Source organism: Nyctereutes procyonoides, unplaced genomic scaffold (assembly GCF_905146905.1).
Source record: "Nyctereutes procyonoides isolate TBG_1078 unplaced genomic scaffold, NYPRO_anot_genome, whole genome shotgun sequence".
Lineage (NCBI taxonomy): Eukaryota > Metazoa > Chordata > Mammalia > Carnivora > Canidae > Nyctereutes > Nyctereutes procyonoides.
Genome location: NW_026575042.1, coordinates 45137018 through 45157560, shown reverse-complemented (window position 1 = coordinate 45157560; position 20543 = coordinate 45137018). Strand labels below are relative to the sequence as shown.

General features: G+C 43.0%; 1 protein-coding gene across 2 annotated transcripts; it reads left to right on the top strand.

The window, feature by feature from the left end:
• The first annotated feature begins 13487 nt into the window (after window positions 1–13487).
• Window positions 13488–19386, top strand: PFN2 (profilin 2). 2 transcript variants are annotated; one of them, XM_055321761.1, is made up of 3 exons: window positions 13488–13707; window positions 15836–16028; window positions 18040–19386. In XM_055321761.1, exons 1-3 carry the CDS (start codon window positions 13576–13578, stop codon window positions 18135–18137), a joined length of 423 nt encoding a protein of 140 aa, XP_055177736.1. In that variant the 5' UTR covers window positions 13488–13575; the 3' UTR covers window positions 18138–19386. The 2 variants fall into 2 exon arrangements, with proteins under 2 accessions (XP_055177736.1, XP_055177735.1); XM_055321760.1 differs by having other exon boundaries at window positions 17714–19386.
• Window positions 19387–20543: the final 1157 nt, after the last annotated feature.

Below are 20543 nucleotides of genomic sequence, written 5' to 3'. Positions count from 1 at the left end.
GGAGGTATGCATATTTTATTTTAAGGGTTATAATACAACACTATCATTATTTAATTTTTTGGCTCAAATTGTACCAACTTTGGCATTGGAACCTCTTTCAAATGGTTCTTGTACTTTTAATATACTCCATCCTTTTTTCTTTTTTTTTTTTAGCACCTTCTTAAACAGCTTTACTGAGGGTAAAATGTATATGCTATAAATTTACCTGTTTTAAAGTTATTAAAACAGGTAAGGTGCATGTTCAGTTTGAAGAAATTTCATGCCCATATCACATGGCAATTATATCTTTAATTTTTGAGGAACTGCCACATTGGTGTCCATAGCAGCAGCACCATTTTACATTCCCACCAACAGTGCACAAGGGTTCCAACTTCTCCACGTTCTTACCAACACTTGTTTTCTATTTTGTTGTTGTTTTGATAGCGGCCACCCTAATAGGTGTAAGAAGGTGCATTTTGGTTTTATTCGCCTTTTTCTTTTTTTTTTTATTTTATAAATTAATTTTATTGGTGTTCAATTTACCAACATACAGAATAACACCCAGTGCTCATCCCGTCAAGTGTACCCCTCAGTGCCCGTCACCCATTCACCCCCACCCCCCGCCCTCCTCCCCCTCCACCACCCCTAGTTCATTTCCCAGAGTTAGAAGTCTTTATGTTCTGTCTCCCTTTCTGATATTTCTCACACATTTCTTCTCCCTTCCCTTATATTCCCTTTCACTATTATTCATATTCCCCAAATGAATGAGAACATACACTGTTTGTCCTTCTCCGGTTACTGTGGCCAAGTTCAAAAAGGGTGTTGCCTGAGTTCTCCTCTGGGATTTTGATGGAATCTTGTCTCACATTTAGATCTTTCATCTATTTTGAGTTTATCTTTGTGTATGGTGCAAGAGAGTGGTCCAGTTTCATTCTTCTGCATGTGGATGTCCAATTTTCCCAGCACCATTTATTGAAGAGACTGTCTTTCTTCCAGTGGATCGTCTTTCCTCCTTTATCGTATATTAGTTGACCATAAAGTTCAGGGTCCACTTCTGGGTTCTCTGTTCTGTTCCATTGATCTATATGTCTGTTTTTGTGCCAGTACCACACTGTCTTGATGAACACAGCTTTGTAGTACAACCTGAAATCTGGCATTGTGATGCCCCCAGATATGGTTTTCTTTTTTAAAATTCCCCTGGCTGTTTGGGGTCTTTTCTGATTCCACACAAATCTTAAAATAATTTGTTCTAAGTCTCTGAAGAAAGTCCATGGTATTTTGATAGGGATTGCATTATACGTGTAAATTGCCCTGGGTAACATTGACATTTTCACAATATTAATTCTGCCAATCCATGAGCATGGAATATTTTTCCATCTCTTTGTGTCTTCCTCAATTTCTTTCAGAAGTGTTCTGTAGTTTTTAGGGTATATTTTGAGAACCATTTGAATGGTAAATGGTTCTCCAACCTTTTATTTTCAGGTTGTAGGTGTCCTTCTGTCTAAAATGAGTCTCTTGTAGACAGCAAATAGATGGGTCCTGCTTTTTTATCCAGTCTGAAACCCTGCGCCTTTTGATGGGGTCATTAAGCCCATTCACGTTCAGAGTTACTATTGACAGATATGAGTTTAGTGTCATCATGATATCTATTTAGTCCTTGTTTTTGTGGATTGTTCCACTGAACTTCTTCTTAAAGGGGAGTTTTAAGAGTCCCCCTTAAAATTTCTTGCAGAGCTGGTTTGGAGGTCACATATTCTTTCAGTTCCTGCCTGTCTTGGAAGCTCTTTATCTCTCCTTCCATTTTGAATGAGAGCCCTGCTGGATAAAGTATTCTTGGTTGCATGTTCTTCTCATTTAGGACCCTGAATATATCCTGCCAGCCCTTTCTGGCCTGCCAGGTCTCTGTGGAGAGGTCTGCTGTTACCCTAATACTCCTCCCCATGAAAGTCAGGGACTTCTTGTCTCTTGCTGCTTTAAGGATCTTCTCTTTATCTTTGGAATTTGCAAGCTTCACTATTAAATGTCGAGGTGTTGAACGGTTTTTATTGATTTTAGGGGGGGATCTCTCTATTTCCTGGATCTGAATGCCTGTTTCCCTTCCCAGATTGGGAAAGTTTTCAGCTAGGATTTGTTCAAATACATATTCTGGCCCTCTGTCCCTTTCGGCGCCCTCAGGAACCCCAATTAAACGTAGGTTTTTCTTCCTTAGAGTGTCATTTATTTCCCTTAATCTGTCTTCATGGTTCTTTAATTGTTTATCTCTTTTTTCCTCAGTTTCCCTCTTTGCCATTAACTTGTCTTCTATGTCACTCACTCGTTCTTCCACCTCGTTAACCCTCGTCGTTAGGACTTCTAGTTTGGATTGCATCTCATTCAATTGGTTTTTAATTTCTGCCTGATTGGATCTAAATTCTGCAGTCATGAAGTCTCGTGAGTCCTTAATGCTTTTTTCTAGAGCCACCAGTAGCTGTAGAATAGTGCTTCTGAATTGGCTTTCTGACATTGAAGTGTAATCCAGATTTTGTAACTCTGTGGGAGCGAGGGCTGTTTCTGATTCTTTCTTTTGAGGTGAGGTTTTCCTTCTAGTCATTTTGCTCAGTGCGGAGTGGCCAAAAACAAGTTGTATTGGAACACGGGGGAGTATCACTGGTCCGTCCAGCTGGTCTTCTGGGGGAGGGGCCTGCTGTGCTGATTCTCAGGTGTCAGCACTTGGGGGAGCTGCTCTGCCCCTGCCTGCTGCAGGGCTCAGCGGGGGTTGTTTACCCCGTTGGGCCCCAGGAGGAACAGCCGCAGTTGCTATGGCAACTCTGGAGCCCTGGAGTCAGCCCCGCAGGAACTACGGGGCTCGGGGCTCTCGGTTCTCCGTCCGCAGGGCCTGGAGGCTCCGGGGCGGGGCCGCTGATCTGCTCAGCTCGGGGCAGGAGCGTCCTTGCTGTCCTGGGCCCTCCCGGCCTCTGCCTGTCCCGGGGGAGGCCGGATCCTGGGCTGTGTCCCGGCGCCCTGTGCTCCGGGGCCTGCGCTGGTGGATTCGCGCTCCCGCCCCGCAGCCCCCTCCGCGGAGCCGCCGCCCGAGCCCCTCCGAGCTGCTCCGGTCGGTCCCCGCCGTGCGCGCTGCAGCCCTTAGGGAGCTCGGCGCACTCTCCTGCGCTCGCAGGTGCCTGTTAGTGTCCCCGGGAGCCCGAGGGCATCCCCGCCCTCCTGGGTCCTGCTCCAACTCCCTGCGAGCCCCTTTCCGCCCGCCCGGGAAGGTTGGTGCAGCTCCTGCTCCTCCGGGACGGGGCTCTCCTGTCCTGGGGACACTCGCCCCGGCCTCAGCCCGGCTCCTCGCGGGGCCCCTCCCCCTCGGAGGCCTTTTGTTCCTTTATTTCTCTTTCCCCGTCTTCCTACCTTGATAGAAGCGCGGACTCTCCTCACTGTAGCGTTCCAGCTGGTCTCTCTTTACATCTCAGGCCGAATTCGTAGATTTTCAGGATGGTTTGAAGGTTATCTAGGTAATTTGGTGGGGACAGGTGACCTGGGGACCCTGCTCTTCCGCCATCTTGCCCCTCCCCTATTCGCCTTTTTCTTGATACTAATGCAGTTGAGCACTTTCTGCCATTATTTGGCCTCAGGAACCCCTTTTATAAAGTGCATATTCAAGGCATTGTTCATTTTTGTTTTACAGGTTATCACTTTTTCTTCCTGGTTTATAGTTTGATATTCTGAATGAATACTTTGCTACACATATGTTTTGTAAATACCTTATTCTGCGGGCTGCTTTTTCTAATAGGGGAAATCTGTAGCTTGTGATTTTTGTCCATGATTTTGAAAATGAAACCCCAGTCCACCCTCTTTAAAATTTAATAGTTGTTGAAACTTTTCTACAAAATACCCTTTTATTACTTTCTTAATAACTCAAACCTCCATTAATTTTTTCCCCTCTCTGCCCTTCCAGAATGCTGTCTGGTTTTGTGATCTAATGGTATACGATCCTACCCTTGCTGGTCTCTTACATCCTCCAGCCAGACCACATTGCTTAACTTCTTCCCTGCCTAGACTTTAAAAGAGAAGACAGTCAAATCAAACTTCAATTAAAAAAATATGTATATATTTATGGAATAAAAATAAAAAATAAAAATATTTTATTAAAAAATAAAAAATATTTTCTTCCATATATGTATATATGTGTGTGGAATAAAAAAAGAAGGCAGGGACCTTCTTTTATATTCTTAGTATATACCAATATGTACAACTATGGCAAGAGCTCAATACTTGTTACATGATTTGAAAAAGATTAATACCACAAGGACTATCTATCCATTAAGAAGAATTACTAGCAAATAAATTGTTGAAATTAATACATTGTTTTGAAGAGATTTTAAAAACAGAGCCACAGAAGTATCCGCTATCTCTACAATATTAAGGAAAAGTATTGGGAGTGTTCCTCTTTTTTTGGGGGGGGGGGAGTGTTCCTCTTTAACTGCCCTAGATGTTATTTGGAATTCAAATCATCAACATTTGTGAACGCCACCTTCATTATCATAGTCTTATTTTTTTCACCTCTAAAAAACTATTTTTCCTAGAGTTGGTATAATTATCCTATTCTCCTTTTGTTTTTTGTTTTTTGTTTTTTGTTTTTGTTTTTGTTTTAATGCTTTTGTTCTGCTGTTGGTCTCTTGGTCAAAGTTCACCCATTCATACCTTGAGTCTGGATAAGCCTAAACGAGTAAAGTACCTGGTCCCAGAAACAACTTTCCTTAAAAGTGAAATCTGAGCTTTCCTAGAGGAAACACAAAAATTTAAAGCCTCATTTTAATACTTTTTTGGAAGATTACTTAATTAAATTTCATTGCTTGCCTTCTGGGACTAAGATCAAGAAAAATTAGATATGTTATCTCTTTGGGGTGTTCTGATGGAATGCCTGCATTTCTCTTATATGTGAGATAACAAGACAACCAGTGTTTTTATAGGCTTTGCGTCCTTCCCCTTGGAATTCTACAACAAACCTCTCAAGTTCAACTTAACTTTCTTGGAATGAAATGCTCCACAGATGATGCCAGAATCCCAGAATCCTCTTTGTGCATCTGGTAAATCAGAGAAAATGAGTCAAAACTCCTAGGGAATTTTCTATCAGCTATTGACACATTTAGGTAGAAGGCATATGAAATCCTTGAAATCTCTAGGGCAATACTTAATGTATTACTACAACAAAACCAGTGGGGCAACGTTTCATGATTTGGCCAATTCAGTCATTATTACAAAGGAGATGCAATAAATATAAAACATTTCCTCACATGCTTAACTCATAATGGAAATACAATACCGGATAAGTCAGAATGCTTAGGGACCTGAGATGGGGTAGAAAAATGGATGTTCTGGTTAAGACAGGGTTTGGTTGCACTTAACAGAAGCTGATTATAATAGCCTAACCAAATAAGGACGCTATTTATCCAATGTAGTAAGAGTCTGGGGTAGGCAGTGCAGGGCTGATGAAGCTACTTGAGAACGCAGTTTCCTTCTTCCCACCTACTCCATCATCCTTAGCATAGTCACAAATGGCTGTTTATTTCAACGTTGCATCATCACAATCTGAATAAAGGGGAGAACAGATTAAGGGCAGAAAGTTGTATATGTGTGTATTATACATATGTATGTAAGGGAAATTATATGTATAGAAGTATAAAATATAGGGAAATTATATAAATATAAAATATACATATTTAAATATATATATCAGGGGAAAAGTAGCTTTCCATGTAATAATTTCTGTTTCAGCTCATTGGCCGATGGGTTAGATGATCACCCTAGCTGGAAGGGCATTTCAAAGGTATTTTAATTTGGATTTGTTACCCGCTCTCCCCCAGGCAAATTTACGATTCTGTTTGTAAAGAAGAAGAGTAAATAGTGGGTAGGCAAACTGGCAATGTCTAACACGTTTGATTAATTGAGTTAAGTGCCACACTTTATATTTTAAATCTTGCTGTTAAACATTTTTCTAAAAATGCATTTATCCATTTCCATGCCTTTGAAAGTTCACCAACACACAAATCATAACTAAATTTTTTTTATTGTTTCTCAACTTACTTGATTTTTCAATAAGAATGGATAACTTATAATACATGATGGGCTACTGGACAGTCAATACAAATGTAATGGCAAAAGTTTTACACAGATGCTTCATGAAAAGAGGTATCCAAATGACTAATAAACTTATGCAAAATATGCTCACCTTTGTCATTGGAAATATGCAAACTAAGTCATAATAAATTACTATGACATATCCAGTAAAATGTTTATGCTTAAAAAGAAAGAAATGCCAAATGTTGGTGAGGATGTGGAGTAACTTTATACATTGCTGGTGCCAAGATAAAATGGTATCTCTTTGGAATGTTACTTTTTAGTATCTACTAAACCCAAACCTATGAGCTAGCAATCCCACTCCTAGGTATATGCTTACCTCTGCCACCAAAATACATGCATGAAAGTGTTTATATTCATAACAGCAAAATCCTAGGAATTAAAAAAAATATGCACTGAGAGTAAATGGATAAATAAGTCATGGTATAGTCACATAATGGAATACTACACAGAAACAAGAATGAATAAACTATAATTACACACAACATCATGGATGACTCTGACAAACGTATTTAAGCAAAAGAAACCAGATAGTCACGGATTAGGACTTACTATGTGAGTCTGCTTACATAAAGTTCAAAAACAGCCAAAATTATTCTATGACTTCTAAGAGGTTAGAAGAGTAGTTAAATTTTTGAGAGGAGAGTAGTGGCTTAAAATAGGCTAGAAGAGAATCCCTGGAATCCTGCTATCCTATTTCTCAATCCAGATACTGGCTAACTAGGTGAGTTTTACTTTGTAAAAATTCACCAAGGTATATATTTATGATTAGTTAACTTTTCTGTATGTGTATCGTACGGCAATAAAAAGAGAAAGGCACAATCGTATACTATGGTTACAATGAAGGTGTCCCATCTTTTGTCTAAGGGCAATTCTATCCAACCATGCTTTGAATCCCAGGCCATTTTTTTTTTAACTGATCCAGGGCTTTGAGGTATTATTTATCTTCCTTCTTTATATCTTTAACATCTCCTCCTCTAGTACCATCTCATCAGCATTTAATCATGTTTGAGACTCTCTAAATAAAACAACAACCACCACCCCCACCTTTACCCATATGTTCCCTTTGGCTAATTCTCTCCTTATTCTCTTTTATTGTCAAAATTCTTGAATGAAGAAGTCTCAGCTCTCTTGCTTTCCATTTTTTCCTTTACTCCTTGCAATCTGGTTTACTTCCCCATCATTTACCTAAATCTGTATTTGTCCTTTTCCAAAACAGCCTCTCTGTTGCTAATTTAGTGAAAACCTTTCGATCCTCCCATGCGACTCTTTAGCATTATTTGCTATTTTTCAACCATTCCTACCATTTGGAAAAGCTTTCTTCCTTGGGTATTTATGACTAGCTCACTCTTGATTTTCCACCCAACTTCTCTAGACACTCATCCTGCTTTCATTGTAAACTTCTCTTCCTCTACTCATTTTTGAAGTGTTATCTCAAGTCCAGATGTCTCTTCTGAATTGCAGGGCTGTACATGTAACTGCCACGAAGCATTTTCACTTAGATGTTTCACAAGTACTGAAAAGTCAGCTAAGCTTACTTAACATTTTCCTCCTTAATGTTGTTCATCTTACTAATTTGCTTTTCTTAGTAAATAGCATCAACCAGTACCCAAGCCTGAAACTCATAGTAATCGAATAAAACACAGAAGATTCACATTTGTGGTTATGACTTCTGCTTCTGGCATCATGGTTGAACTAGATATTACTGGGAAATTCTTGTGCTGCAAAACAACTAGATACTGGATCAAAAACATTTTTTGATATTTTGTTTGGCTCTCAGGAATTAGAAATCTCTTCAAAGACCCCTCTTCCCACCAAATAAAGGCAAATAAATATTGAGCAGAAACTAGAGCAATGGTCTGTATGCAAGCTGGAGAAGGAGTTGGCCTGAGTGCAAAAGCCAATAGCAGCTCTATGTGAGGAGGTGAATCAGTTACTCCTCCATTCAGGGGACCTCATAGAAAGGGTTAAAGTAGCCCCAAGTTGCTGGTACTCTTGGGTGCATAGCAGAAGCAGATCCAAATTATCTTTGAAAGAAAGTGTCCTCAATTTAAGCCATATGAATTCCCATATATTAAGATCAAGAAATATGAATTCATAGTCTAAAATTACCAAGAATGCAGGAGGCAAGCCACCTTGGGTGAGAGAGCCACCTTATTTAGATATTGGGATTGTCAGATACAGAGTATAGAATAACTAGGTAAGAGATGTTTTAAAAATAAAGTATGGAGCCACAAAGATAGGCAAGCCAAGTAGAGACCATCAAGAATGAGAAAGATCAGGGCAGCCCCAGTGTCTCAGCGGTTTAGCGGTTTAGCGGTTTAGCGCCGCCTTCAGCCCAGGGTGTGATCCTAGAGACCCGGGATAGAGTCCCACGCCGGGCTCCCTGCATGGAGCCTGCTTCTCCCTCTGCCTGTGTTTCTGCCTCTCTCTCTCGCTCTCTCATGAATAAATAAAATCTTAAAAAAAAAAAAAAGGAATGAGAAAGATCTGGGTAACAATAAAATGGAACTTCTCAAAATGGAAAATAGGTTTTAAGAAACAAAAACTTCCTGTAGGGGTTTAACAGCAGATGAAACCTAGTTGAGGGGTGAACTGGAACATTTGGCTGAAGAAATTACCCAGAATGCAGCACAGACAGAAGACGGAAAACATGAAAGAAGAGATAAGGAGAACAGAAGAAACATATTCTGAACCCCAAAAGAAGAGCGAGAATTGAGGAAAAGGAATAATTGAAGAGATAATGATCGAGAATTTTCCAGAAGTGATCATGGATATAAATCTATTTTTCCAAGTAAAAGAAACTTCGATATAGCTACATCATAGTAAAACTGAAGGACAGTGAAGACAAAAAGATCCCAAAAGTAGGCAGGAAAAAAGAACAGCTCATTCATAAAAATACAACCAGAAAAAAAAAAAAAAAAGGAAAGAAAGAAATCCAACCATCCAACCAGCAATGATGAAAGCCAGAATGAATGCCATGTTTTCAAAGTGCTGGTCTTGTATTGTAAATTCAATCTAGTTTTTCAGAATGAAAGTGCTATAAAGACATTTTTGAACAAACAAAAATGTAGAATTTACCAAGGGACCTCCATTGAAAGAACTTCTAAAGATTTACTTTTGGAAGAAGGATCATAGAATAATGGTCTGAGATATAAGGAATGGTAAGATAAGTAACAAATGTATATGTATGCACTTGACCTTGAACAACACAGGGTTTAGGAGCACATACCTGTCATGCTGTACAAAATCTATGTAAAACTTTAGACTCCCCAGAAACTTAACTACTAATAGCCTATACTGATTGGAATCATTAGTTGATTAACATATACTCTTATGTTTTATGTATTATAAACTGCATTCTTGTGGCAAAGTAAGCTAACGAAAATGTCAAATCATAAGGAAGAGAGTAAGAATACTGTATTGTAAAAAATCCATGTATATAAGTGGACCCATGCAGTTCAAAATCATGTTACTCAGGGGTCAACTGTGAATACATATATCTGTGTAAAACTATAGCCTGAGGAGGAGTGACCAGGTTTAAAGTGTTCTAAGGTCCTTGGGTTGTCTGGAGGGAGGGTTTAAGATATTATTTAACTTAAAGCTTTGTTCTATTAAATGTGCATGGTAAAGTTTTGAGGGTAATACTAGAAGAATAGAAATTGAACATAGAAATTGAACGAAAAATTAAAATATTGCCTAGTAGACAAAAAGACAAAATCCAGCTATATAAAATTTACTAGAGACATCTGTAATTTAAGGACAGGGAAGAGGGGGGAGGAGGAGAAAGACAAGGAGGGCATAGGGAAGTGGGAGGGAGAGAGAAAAGATCAGATAAATACCAATAAAAAGAGAGCTGGGATAGTTACCTTACTATTTGACAAAATAAAATTTTTTAAAGATTATTTATTTGAAAAAGCAAGCGGGCAGGAGGGAGGGGCAGAGGGAGAGTGAGAGAGAGAGAGAATCTTAAGCAGACTCCCCGCTGAGCATGGAGCCCCACTTGGGGCTCCATCCCAGGACCCTAAGACCAGGACCTGAACCAAAATTGTGAGTCCGCGGCTTAACCAACTCAGCCACCCAGGAGCCTCTTGGCGAAATAAATGTTAAGCTAAAACGCATTATTGGTGATAAAGAGGACACTACTTAATGTAAAGATTAAATGTAGCAGAAAGAAAACATAACAATTTTAACTTGTATGCATCCAATTAAATAACCTCAAGCTATAGAAAGCAAAAATTCATAGAATTTCAGGATAAAATGGACAAATCCAGAATTGTAGGTACTCCATGTACTCTACTGTAAAAATCAGGAATAAACAACGAGTGAATGCATTCCAAAGATAACATTTGTATTGCTTGTGAGATTAAGGGTGATTTTTCTCCATTTTCTAAATTTTATTGAGTATTCTGATAATTTTACAATTAAAGTACTTTTTTCAAAAAATATGGAGTTGAAATTTTAGTTAATTGAAGGCTTGAAGTGGGCTTAATTATTGTTTTACTCTATTTGGGGAAGTTATGTAGTTTTAGTCTACACCAATGCTTAACAGGTTGAATACATCTTAACACTTACAACTTAATTCCTTTTTCTTTGTATTTTTGCTAGAGTGTCAAATGATTTATTCATGGACTTAAAAAGCTCAGACACTCCTCGAATGATATATTAAAGAATATGATTTACCACATAGTTTGTTTTCCTAAATAAGAATTTAAAATTTTTGGTAAGAATGCTTAATAATTCATGTGTTATTATGCGTTTCCTAATTTAAATATGCTACCACTGATTGTTAATGGCTGTATCATTCTGGATACCTGTATCAACTGAACTAGGATTTTTCTCTACTTCAGCCCAGACACCAGACATTGCATTTTTCACTGTAGGGATGAGTTACCCCGGGGGGCGGGAACTAGAGAAAAAGATACAAATCATTAATTCCCTTTTTTTTTCCCATATTGATGCTCCTTTGGACTTAACACATTGCTATTCCTAAAACTCAGTGTTTAACCTCTACTTACGCCTTTAGAAATATGTGTGGCAAGCAAGTTATATGAACTAGGAACAGATCATTGTGTACAAATAGAAAATAAGGCAGCATGCTGGGAAGCTGATTCTAAAGAAAATAGGCATGGGATAATTTTATCATAGTATAGATCTTCCTCAATTCACAATGGGATTACATCCTGATAAACCCATCGTAAACTGAAAATATTGTAAATCGACAGTGCATTTGAAATACCTCACTTAACCAACATCACAGCTTAGCCTAACTACCTTAAATGTGGTCAGAACACTTGCATTAGCCTACAGTTGGGCAAAATCATCTAATACAAAGCCTGTTTTATAATAAAGTGTGGAATATGTGATGTAATTTATTGTATACTGAAAGTGAAAAACAGGATGGTGGTATCAGTTGTTTACCCTTGTGATTGTGGGGCGTACTGGGAGCTGCCTGCTGGCTGGCTGCCCGGCATCACCGGTATCACACTGCATATACCACCAACCCGGGAAATGATCAAAATTCAAAATCTGGAGTACAGTTTCTACTGAATGCTGAGGGCTTTTACACCACGCAAGGCTGGAAAATAGTTGAGCCAAAGTAAGCAGGGGGCTGTCTGTACTAAAATCAGACAATGGATTCCTTTGAGTATATTATCTAAGAATCTAACCTGTGACACCTCAGTCTATTACACAAAATATTTTTCATAATTTATATTCTGTTGTATACAATTCTGGGAAAGTAATAACACTGTTGAAAAAGTAAAACAATACTTTCGAAATGCATCAAATTTTGAAAAGTGGAAAAATGACAGAAATTCTAAATTCTTATGATTACTCCAGAGGGGTGTTTTGAGAATCTTTTTTTTTTTTTTTAGACCCTTTTGGGGTTTGAATATCCAGACTCTTCCGTGGGTCTAATCCTTTTGCTGTTTAAAGACAACAATGAAAGAGTAAAAATGGAATGCAGTTATTTCCGACTCTTTGCTAGAATAGTCTAGAACTGGCAACCAGAGATTAAAGCATGTTGAAATTGGGTGTTGTTCTCATCTTTACTGTTTAAATTTCCGGAATTATAACATTGCATACTAAAGAGCACAAATCCCAACTGTACAGTTTGGGGAATTCTCCCAAAGTGACCGTTATCAGCGCCATCAGCACACTGTATTATTCACTTTTGATGAATCACTAATCACCGCTAAGACTGGAGGATTAGAACCATCAAAACCACTACAAAGAGGTACCTTAGCCAACCAGTAAGTGTAACTGGATCAGGTGGGCGGCACACCTGCAAAAAATGGAGACAATTTCTGGCCCACGTTTTGTACCACGCAGGTATTCTGTCATCATCTGAACATGAGAAAAATGCACCGTGTCCATGTCCTAGGTTCCTGGCTTGGGGGTTCTTGGGGTGGGGGGAGGGAGGACCCCCACCTAGTGTGCTCCCCCCCCCCTTGCAGTAGCTGATTTCAGAAGAATTCTAAAGCAAACAGCAGGGGTTAAAAAAGAAAGAAAGAAAGAAAACTTTAGAACCCATTAAATTGCTTCAGCAACATTTTTTGTCTTCTCTCCCGAGGTCACACACCGTGACCTTTAAATTCGAAAACGGACTTTTCGGCGTTTTGAACGCGCTTCCCTCTTTCCCTCGGCTGGCGGGTCGCGTCGGTTCACCCCAAAGGGACCTCCTCGTCGGGCGTCCCGGGGCGGCCTCGGCCCTCCGGGCAGCCCCGCCGCAGGGGCCCGCCGTCCCCGCCTCCGCCGAACGCGCGGCCCCGGAGCCCCGCGAGGAGGCCCGGCCCCGCGGCGAACGCTCACGTCCCGTCGCCCCGGCAACGCGGCCGTGCGGGCCCCGGAGCCGCATCCCCAGCCGCCCGGTGCGCGACGGCGCGGTCGCGGGGGGCCCGGGGCGCCCCCCCCGACCCCGACCCCGACCCCGACCCCGCGGCTGGAGGCGGCGAGGAGACGCCCGGGCCTCGGCGCCGCACGTGGCGGCCGCGATTGTCCCCCTCGGAGGTATCCCTCCGCGCCCCCGCCTCGGCCGCCGCCTCCCTTGCCGGGACCCCCGCGGGCGCGGCGCCGCGGAAGGATCGCACGCACGGGCGCGCGCACGCCCGTTCCGCCGCGGCCGCGGACCAGGCTGAGGCGCCGCGGCGAGGAGCAGCCGCCGCCGCCCGCACAGGCGCTCGGAGCGCGGCGTCCCCGCTGCTGGTCAGTCAGCGCCGCGGCGGCCGGCGGGCGGGCGGGCGGGCGGGCAGGCCGGGCGCGCCCCGCGGTCGCCCCTCGCCGCCGTCCCCGCGTCCTCCCTCCGCGGCGCCTCGGGGAGGGGGGCGGTCGGTGCCTGCGCAGAGCCGCCTCCTCCCCGCCCCCGCCCCGCCCCCCCCCGCGCCGCCGCCGCCGCCGCCGCCGCCGCCGCCGCCGCCCGCCGCCGCCGCTGCGCCTGCTGCTCCTCGCCGTCCCCGCTGCAGTGCGAAGGGCTCGAAGATGGCCGGTTGGCAGAGCTACGTGGACAACCTGATGTGCGATGGCTGCTGCCAGGAGGCCGCCATTGTCGGCTACTGCGACGCCAAATACGTCTGGGCAGCCACGGCCGGGGGCGTCTTCCAGAGCATCACGGTGAGGACCGGCGGCGGCCGGCCGGGGCCCCGTCCCCGTCCCCGGACCCGTCCCCGTCCCGGACCCGTCCCCGGACCCGAGCGCGGCCCGCCGGGCGGGGGGCGCCCTGAGGGCCGCGCGGCAGGTGTGGGAGCGGCCGGCGCCGAGGATGCGGCCGAGGCCGGGGGCGCCGGTCCGCGGAGCTGGGGGAGGGGGCGCGCGGCGGCCGGGGCCGGGGGGCGGGGGGGCGGCCGCTTGTGGTCTTCCGCGAGCCCCGAGCTGTGCCCTGCACGGCCCGGGGAGCACGCGGGCCCCGGGGGGGGGGGTCCTCCGGCGGCCGGGCTGCCCCTCGCGCCGCGCGGGCTGTGGGAGGCGGCGGCCGCGGGCGCCCGGCCCCTCGCGCGGCCACTTTGCGGCGGTTCGCGGGCGTCCAGGCCTTTGCGGCTGGGGAGCCACGTACGCCGGCCGCGCAGAGGGGGCTTCGCGAACCTCGACTTCGCCTCTGGCTCTTAGGGGTTTTTGAAGATCATTGTCATTATTTATTTATTTCTCTTAAATTCTCCCAAGATGGCGAACTGCCATTGATTTCTCTCCTCCTCCTGTGGAGATTTCATCGATACACCGTTATCCCCAATTACGCAACCCAGCCCTGGGATCCGGGGGCGCGCTCCCGGGGCGTTGGGCCGTCCGAGCGACCGAGGGGACGCCGGGCTGCCCCAGGTCCCTCCCCCCGCCGCGGGCATCGTGGAGGAACTGATGCAGGTTTATGGCCCGCGGGGCCCGAGCTCCCTGTGACTCGCCGGCGTGGCCTCGGTCGCCACATGTGTGGGGGCGACGGTTCCTCGGCCTCCGGTGCCGCTTTGTTGCTGTGCGTCTCTCTGCGCAGGGCCCTTGTGTGAGCCGTGACGCTGTGTCGGACGCGGGGAGCGTTCCCGTAATTTCCGAGCCCCACGCTCCTCTCCCATCCGACGCCGAGACCGAGGCCCCCCGTGACGGGTGCCCCTGATTCTCGCGTCCTGGCGAACCCGGCTCTAGGATCTGACTGTGTGGGCGTCCGCCCCGGTGCGGGGACCTTGAGGTCTCCGGGAGCCGCAGCGGACCACAGCAGTTCCAGAGAATTGGCATCTGTCTGGCGACCAACTTTTTTCCTGCGGGGCCCTGGTCTTTGTGTGCGAGTTCCCGCTGTCTGGCTGGGAGGATTGCGGGGAATGTGCTTGGAAATGGCTGGGGCCTGCTATGACTCTGCAGTTCTGATGGGGGCGACGCCTTCCTCCTTATTCAGGGAATGTTAGAATGCACGTTTTCTCCTTTCCGGTTTCGGGGGACTACCTCAGTTGCTTTCCCAGTCTCCCTCCATTTTCTCTCTCTCTCTCTCTCTCTCTCTCTTTTTTTTTTTTTTTTTTGTGGTGGTGGTGGTGGTTCTGTTTTTGTTTTCGCCGTTTCCTACTGCAATGCTACCTACCAAGAGAATCCTCTCCTGCATTTGCCAAGAAAGCAAGCTGATGACTGACTGAGGTGGGAGGGGAAGGGGAAGTGGGAGAGGATAAAGAGAGCGGCTGGCGAAAGAGAGAGGAGGGAAATACGAATTTGGGAGTGTGTGGAGGTCTAGGGTTTGAAATCATACCAGGAAGGCGGTTCAAGCCATTTCAAGCAGAGGAGACGTGAACAGGTCTGCTGAGCAAGGGCATTGTTTCACGAGACTTTGAAGCAACTGGAAGTTTGATGCAGCGTGACTGTAATGTGCCTGAATGTGACAGACAAGCAGTTGCTGAAAGAGTTTGTAGGTGAAGCTTTACCATTACATAAGTCCTTCAGGTGCCATCTGACTTGAAGCAGTTTATAAATAATCTCTTCGGTTTGCAGTTGACCTGGTGTCAGCTAGCAACCACATAGATTCTTCGCGTAGACTGCTCTTCAGTTAGTACCTTACCTGTGAAACAAAGTGATGTAAGACATGCAGCCGTGTAGGATTAAGTGATTCTTTGGAAAAGACAAACTTCATGTTACACTAGTGAAATGGGGAAGGACCTCTAGTAGGATACAGACTTGGCACACAGTTTTTTCCGCTTATATGGAGACCTTGAAAGGAATTTAATTACAACTTCATGTTTTTTTCCTTTCTTTCTTTTTTTTTTTTTGGTCGGGGCAGCCAGTAGAAATAGATATGATTGTAGGAAAAGACCGGGAAGGTTTCTTTACCAACGGTTTGACTCTTGGCGCAAAGAAGTGCTCGGTGATCAGAGATAGCCTATACGTCGACGGTGACTGCACAATGGACATCCGGACAAAGAGTCAAGGTGGGGAGCCAACATACAACGTTGCTGTCGGCAGAGCTGGTAGAGGTAAGCAAAAGTCCTCTTTTGGTTAAAAGTTGCACACTTCGTTACAACTTATTAAGCAGTTTCTTTAACATTTTTTTTTTTTTTGAATAAAAGTGTTAGTCCATAATGGCTATTAAGGTGGTTTTTGTGAATTGCCCAGCACTGAAGGGAGGCACTGCTTTACTTTAGATTTACCAGCTCCACAGCAGCTGCATAGACAGCCTGGTCTCTGGGAGCCTGACTTTAAGACAGAATATTGTTTGCTTACTTTAGTCCTTTTGAGTCTTTTATCTTTGCATCTCTTCCTTTTCTTGCCTCTTAATTATTCAGATTAACATGAAGAAAAAATGAACAGTTACTCATTTTTCTTTTAGAGACATTGCTGGGGAAGGGGAAGAAAGAAATAATTAGAATAAGGTTTTGTAGTAAGCCACCTATTGACTAAAATATTTTCAAAGACCAAGTGTATCTGTGATTTAGATTTGAAAAGTAGGAAATTATATTTCATATATACCCTTGGTCCAGAAGTTCTGGTGTTTCCTGACTGTTGTCAACATTGCAGAAATTCTTATTACACTAAATAAGGCTACTTTTTTGTGGAAGCTTTCAAGATTAAGGTTTTATCATGGCATCCAATCGATTTACAAATACATTTAAATGTGTTAGTCTTTGTAAATATGTTGTAAATTAAGAGGGCTGTGTAGCCTCAGATAGCGGACTTGGCGTAGCTCATTTTAGAATCATCTACCACGTGAATGAAATTGAAGCTACTCTGAGCTGTAATTCACTGCAGTGCTTCCAGCAATTCCTTGTGATTATCCTAAAGGTTATTCTTATTCTGATATGAGTTGATGCTTATGAATATTTTTCTGTAGGGAAATTAGATAACTGAAATAGTAGATGCATCTTTAAAACATTGGCTGAGCTCAGATAAATATGTTAAAAAGAAGTATTAACCCTGTGACATAAAATCAGAATAAGATTTTTATACTATACAGCACTACTGACATCTAGTGGTAGCAAGTATAAAGTCAGCCATATACCTGTATTTTGGGGATAGGCCTCTGAATTGCATCATAGAAGAACCTGTTGGAAATAGTGATCCTGTTTTAGGATTTCAGACTCTCTTAAAAACAAAGCACAGTGAGGATATCAGTAAGCACAAGCCTTAAGTACTTTTTATTTGGCCGTTTCAGAATGGCACTGAAAATAATCTTAAAATTTGGTCTTGCTTTTCCTCTGGAATTAATACACACATTGAGCATCACTGGTAAGACTTAATAGTTTGTACCTAATCAAGTACTATTAAAGTTGTGGAGAATTTTGTAAGTAATCACCCAAGTTTTGTAAGTTTACATTTTAGGGATCAGTCTAATGATTTGCTGTACTAACCCGTGTTTTGCCCTAAAATAGAAGGTATAAATGGTCACACTTTTTTTTTTTTTTTTTTCCCTAACTGTTGTAAGTACGTTTTTATAGAGAACTGCAGCTGCACCAATCAGACTCCCGGGATGCAGTTTATAATGTTTTCAGCATATTACTAGTTTGAAAGTTCTCCTTTTGGAGACCTAGTTGACTTCAGTGCTTGACAGTTCACGGAAAACTAACTTAATGTTAACTTATTAATCAGGGTTCTGTCTGCTAAAACTTATGTGACTTTCTTGATTAACCCTTCTTTTGAAACGCTTTTCTTCTTTCTCTTTCAGTCTTGGTCTTTGTAATGGGAAAAGAAGGGGTCCATGGAGGCGGATTGAATAAGAAGGCATACTCAATGGCAAAATACTTGAGAGACTCTGGGTTCTAGCTGCTAGGCAGACTGTTAAGTATTAGGGGAAAATTGCTCTTAAACTTTCCTAGCTGTAAGCTTGAGTCTTAATTCTGGAAATTTTATTAGCAATGCAGGGTGATGGGGTATGAACCTGTGTCTCCTTTGTATCCCTCTGTTGGTGGGGAAAGGTGTCTTTCTTTCTGCCCTCCCCCCCCCCCTTAAATAATTCTGTTCACTTTTGTTTTGTTTCCCTGTGTACTCCAGCATTGGTTATAGTCATGGGAAAGGAAGGTGTCCACGGAGGCACACTTAACAAGAAAGCATATGAACTCGCTTTATACCTGAGGAGGTCTGATGTGTAAGCAGCCTCTCCCCATCTACCTAGCAACTGTCTTCATCACCACCCCAATTACGGTCACAGTGCTACCAGACTATAGATGGTAGCTAATTTTTCTTTACCTATTTTCTAATGTCATGATTCCTGTTTGCCCAATGGATCATTTGTATGTTAACCACTGTATGTAACCAACCCTCATCTGGCAACATAATTGCAGCACAATAATGATTTGCATGATACCTTGAAATTTGGGGGGAGGGGGCATGCCAAGTTGGGCATCACTTTGTCTTAGCAATTAATGGGATATTGATAACTAAAATAAGTTAATATTAAGCAAGGTGCCGGTTGTACAATCTCTAATTTGATCAATGTCTTTTCAGCACTTTGAGCATTTACTTAGCTCATTTAGTCTTCCTTTTGTAGCGCATGGTTGGGAGGAAAAAGTGCATGCATCTTTCCTTCACTCCTCTTTTCCCACCCTTTCCCTTTGCACATAAGTATTTGGTTTGCTTCCATCTTTTATGCAGTGCCTGGTTTATTTAACCAAGTAATATCCCTTTTGTTGATGAGCTATTGAGAGCTGCAGTAGTTTGCTTTCAGTATTGCTGTTGCACTTGAGTAGCGACAGACCTTCTGTCTATAGGACATGTGAAGAGTGCAACTGCAAAACGAGAGCAAAAGGCACTTCCTCCCATGACCTTACATTAACCATACAGATCGAATCCCCAGGGACATTCCATCATTGCAATAGCTCAGATTTGTGTTCCTGTCTTTTTCTTTGCACACCAGCTCTACTCTTTAGTAAAATTGTAAAAGGCTGCCATTATGGACATTAGGTATCCCAACATAACCATCTGGAGTGTGTCCAGTTTGTTCTTCATAGGACCAATTTTTATTTGCAGCTTGAGTTTTTATATGAAGTTGCATTATTGTGGACTTGGCTGTCTTGTGATGAATTTTTTTCATATGTGTTCTGTGCCATACTATTGTTAAAATGAACTGTTGCTATTGTGAGATGGATTTTAACTGACCTATTAAAGGTTTCTTTCGAATGGCACTACTTTAGGGACATTCTAGTATTTGCTTCTATTGTTTGGGCCTTGTGGATAATGTACAGATTTAAAAACAAATCTTGTTGCTGATTTGTCCATTTCTTTCCCTGCACTTTGTTACATCTGGGATACAGTCTAACTCATCTGATTTAATATGCATTTAAAAAAATGCCATAACTATTAAACACCTTGTTTACAGACAGATGAAATAAATTTATTCCAACCAAATACTCTAGACTCCTGTTGTTTATATATATTGCTATCTTATTGTTACAGTTATTTTTGACGTACTGGAATATACAGAATAGGCTAGACTCTGCTGCAAGCATAAAGCCTTAAAATTGAGCTCATGGCCTATTCCTGATACCCTGTAGTATTATAAATAAAATGAATACCTGGGAATTTCTTTTTAATGGGCTTTTATCAATTTATAAAAAGGCTTTTAGTCATTTTGGGCTCCTCTTTGGGCTTGTGAGAGGAAAATTGACTTATCCACTGGAAATTTAAATACTTGTTGCTGGTCTCTAGATGCAAATCTAGTGAGCAGAAAGGAGCCCAATTCCAACAAGGGTTTCTGCATTGTGGATTCTTCTGCGTTGAGCTATCTCATGTGACTTCTTTAGATTTGGAAGCTATATTGGCATGTTGAAGTCAACCAGCTGGGACTCCCACATAAGACCTTCCTTAGGCAGCATGTAAGAAAATTGGGATATTCCTGCAGTTTCTGGCTTTGGAGTGACATAATAGCTATGACTACATAATGTTCCAGTTTAATTACAGAGGTTAAAAGGTCTCTGGGATGTATTCAAGTTTAGTAAATGTTAGTTTAATAGTCTTTATGAACTGTGCGGCAGAAACTCAAAGCAGGAGGGCTCAAAAGTTGGTGGGTCTAAGCAAAACTGGGGAGCTGGTTGTGATGCAGATTTTGGGCTCTGGATTCTCCAGACGGGAGGTGGGATTCCATAAGCTCCAGAAGCCCCTTTAGAAATCATCAGCAGGTCAGTCTGATTCATTGTAAGTGGCCTATGCGCTATCCTTTGAGAAACAGAGGGTTAGGGAATGGGAATCTCCACCTTACCTAACATATACTGAGCATAATTAAGATTTTAACAGCGTCGTCAGGCATTAGTTCTGAATTACAGGAATATAAAGGTATGGAAGATAAGGAATTTGGGGCTACTTTGGTAGTTGGACATGACTGCGAAATTGAAAAACAACTTCAACTTCTTGACCTGTTGAGAACCCTGTTACAGCAAAAGGTTAGTCAAATGAAAATTTGGTGGTTGGGCTGTGATACAAGATTTTACAGTAATAGTATACATTTACACTTTAGCTGTAAAGAACTGTTAGGGTAACTAATTAGAAAGCAACTAAAATTG

Excerpts from the sequence above, each read along its gene's own strand:
- PFN2 (XM_055321761.1), top strand. The coding sequence starts at position 13,576 with ATGGCCGGTTGGCAGAGCTACGTGGACAACCTGATGTGCGATGGCTGC. Across the intron at positions 13,708-15,835 it reads GCGTCTTCCAGAGCATCACG|CCAGTAGAAATAGATATGAT; the intron begins GTGAGGACCGGC and ends TGGTCGGGGCAG. Across the intron at positions 16,029-18,039 it reads TGTCGGCAGAGCTGGTAGAG|CATTGGTTATAGTCATGGGA; the intron begins GTAAGCAAAAGT and ends TGTGTACTCCAG.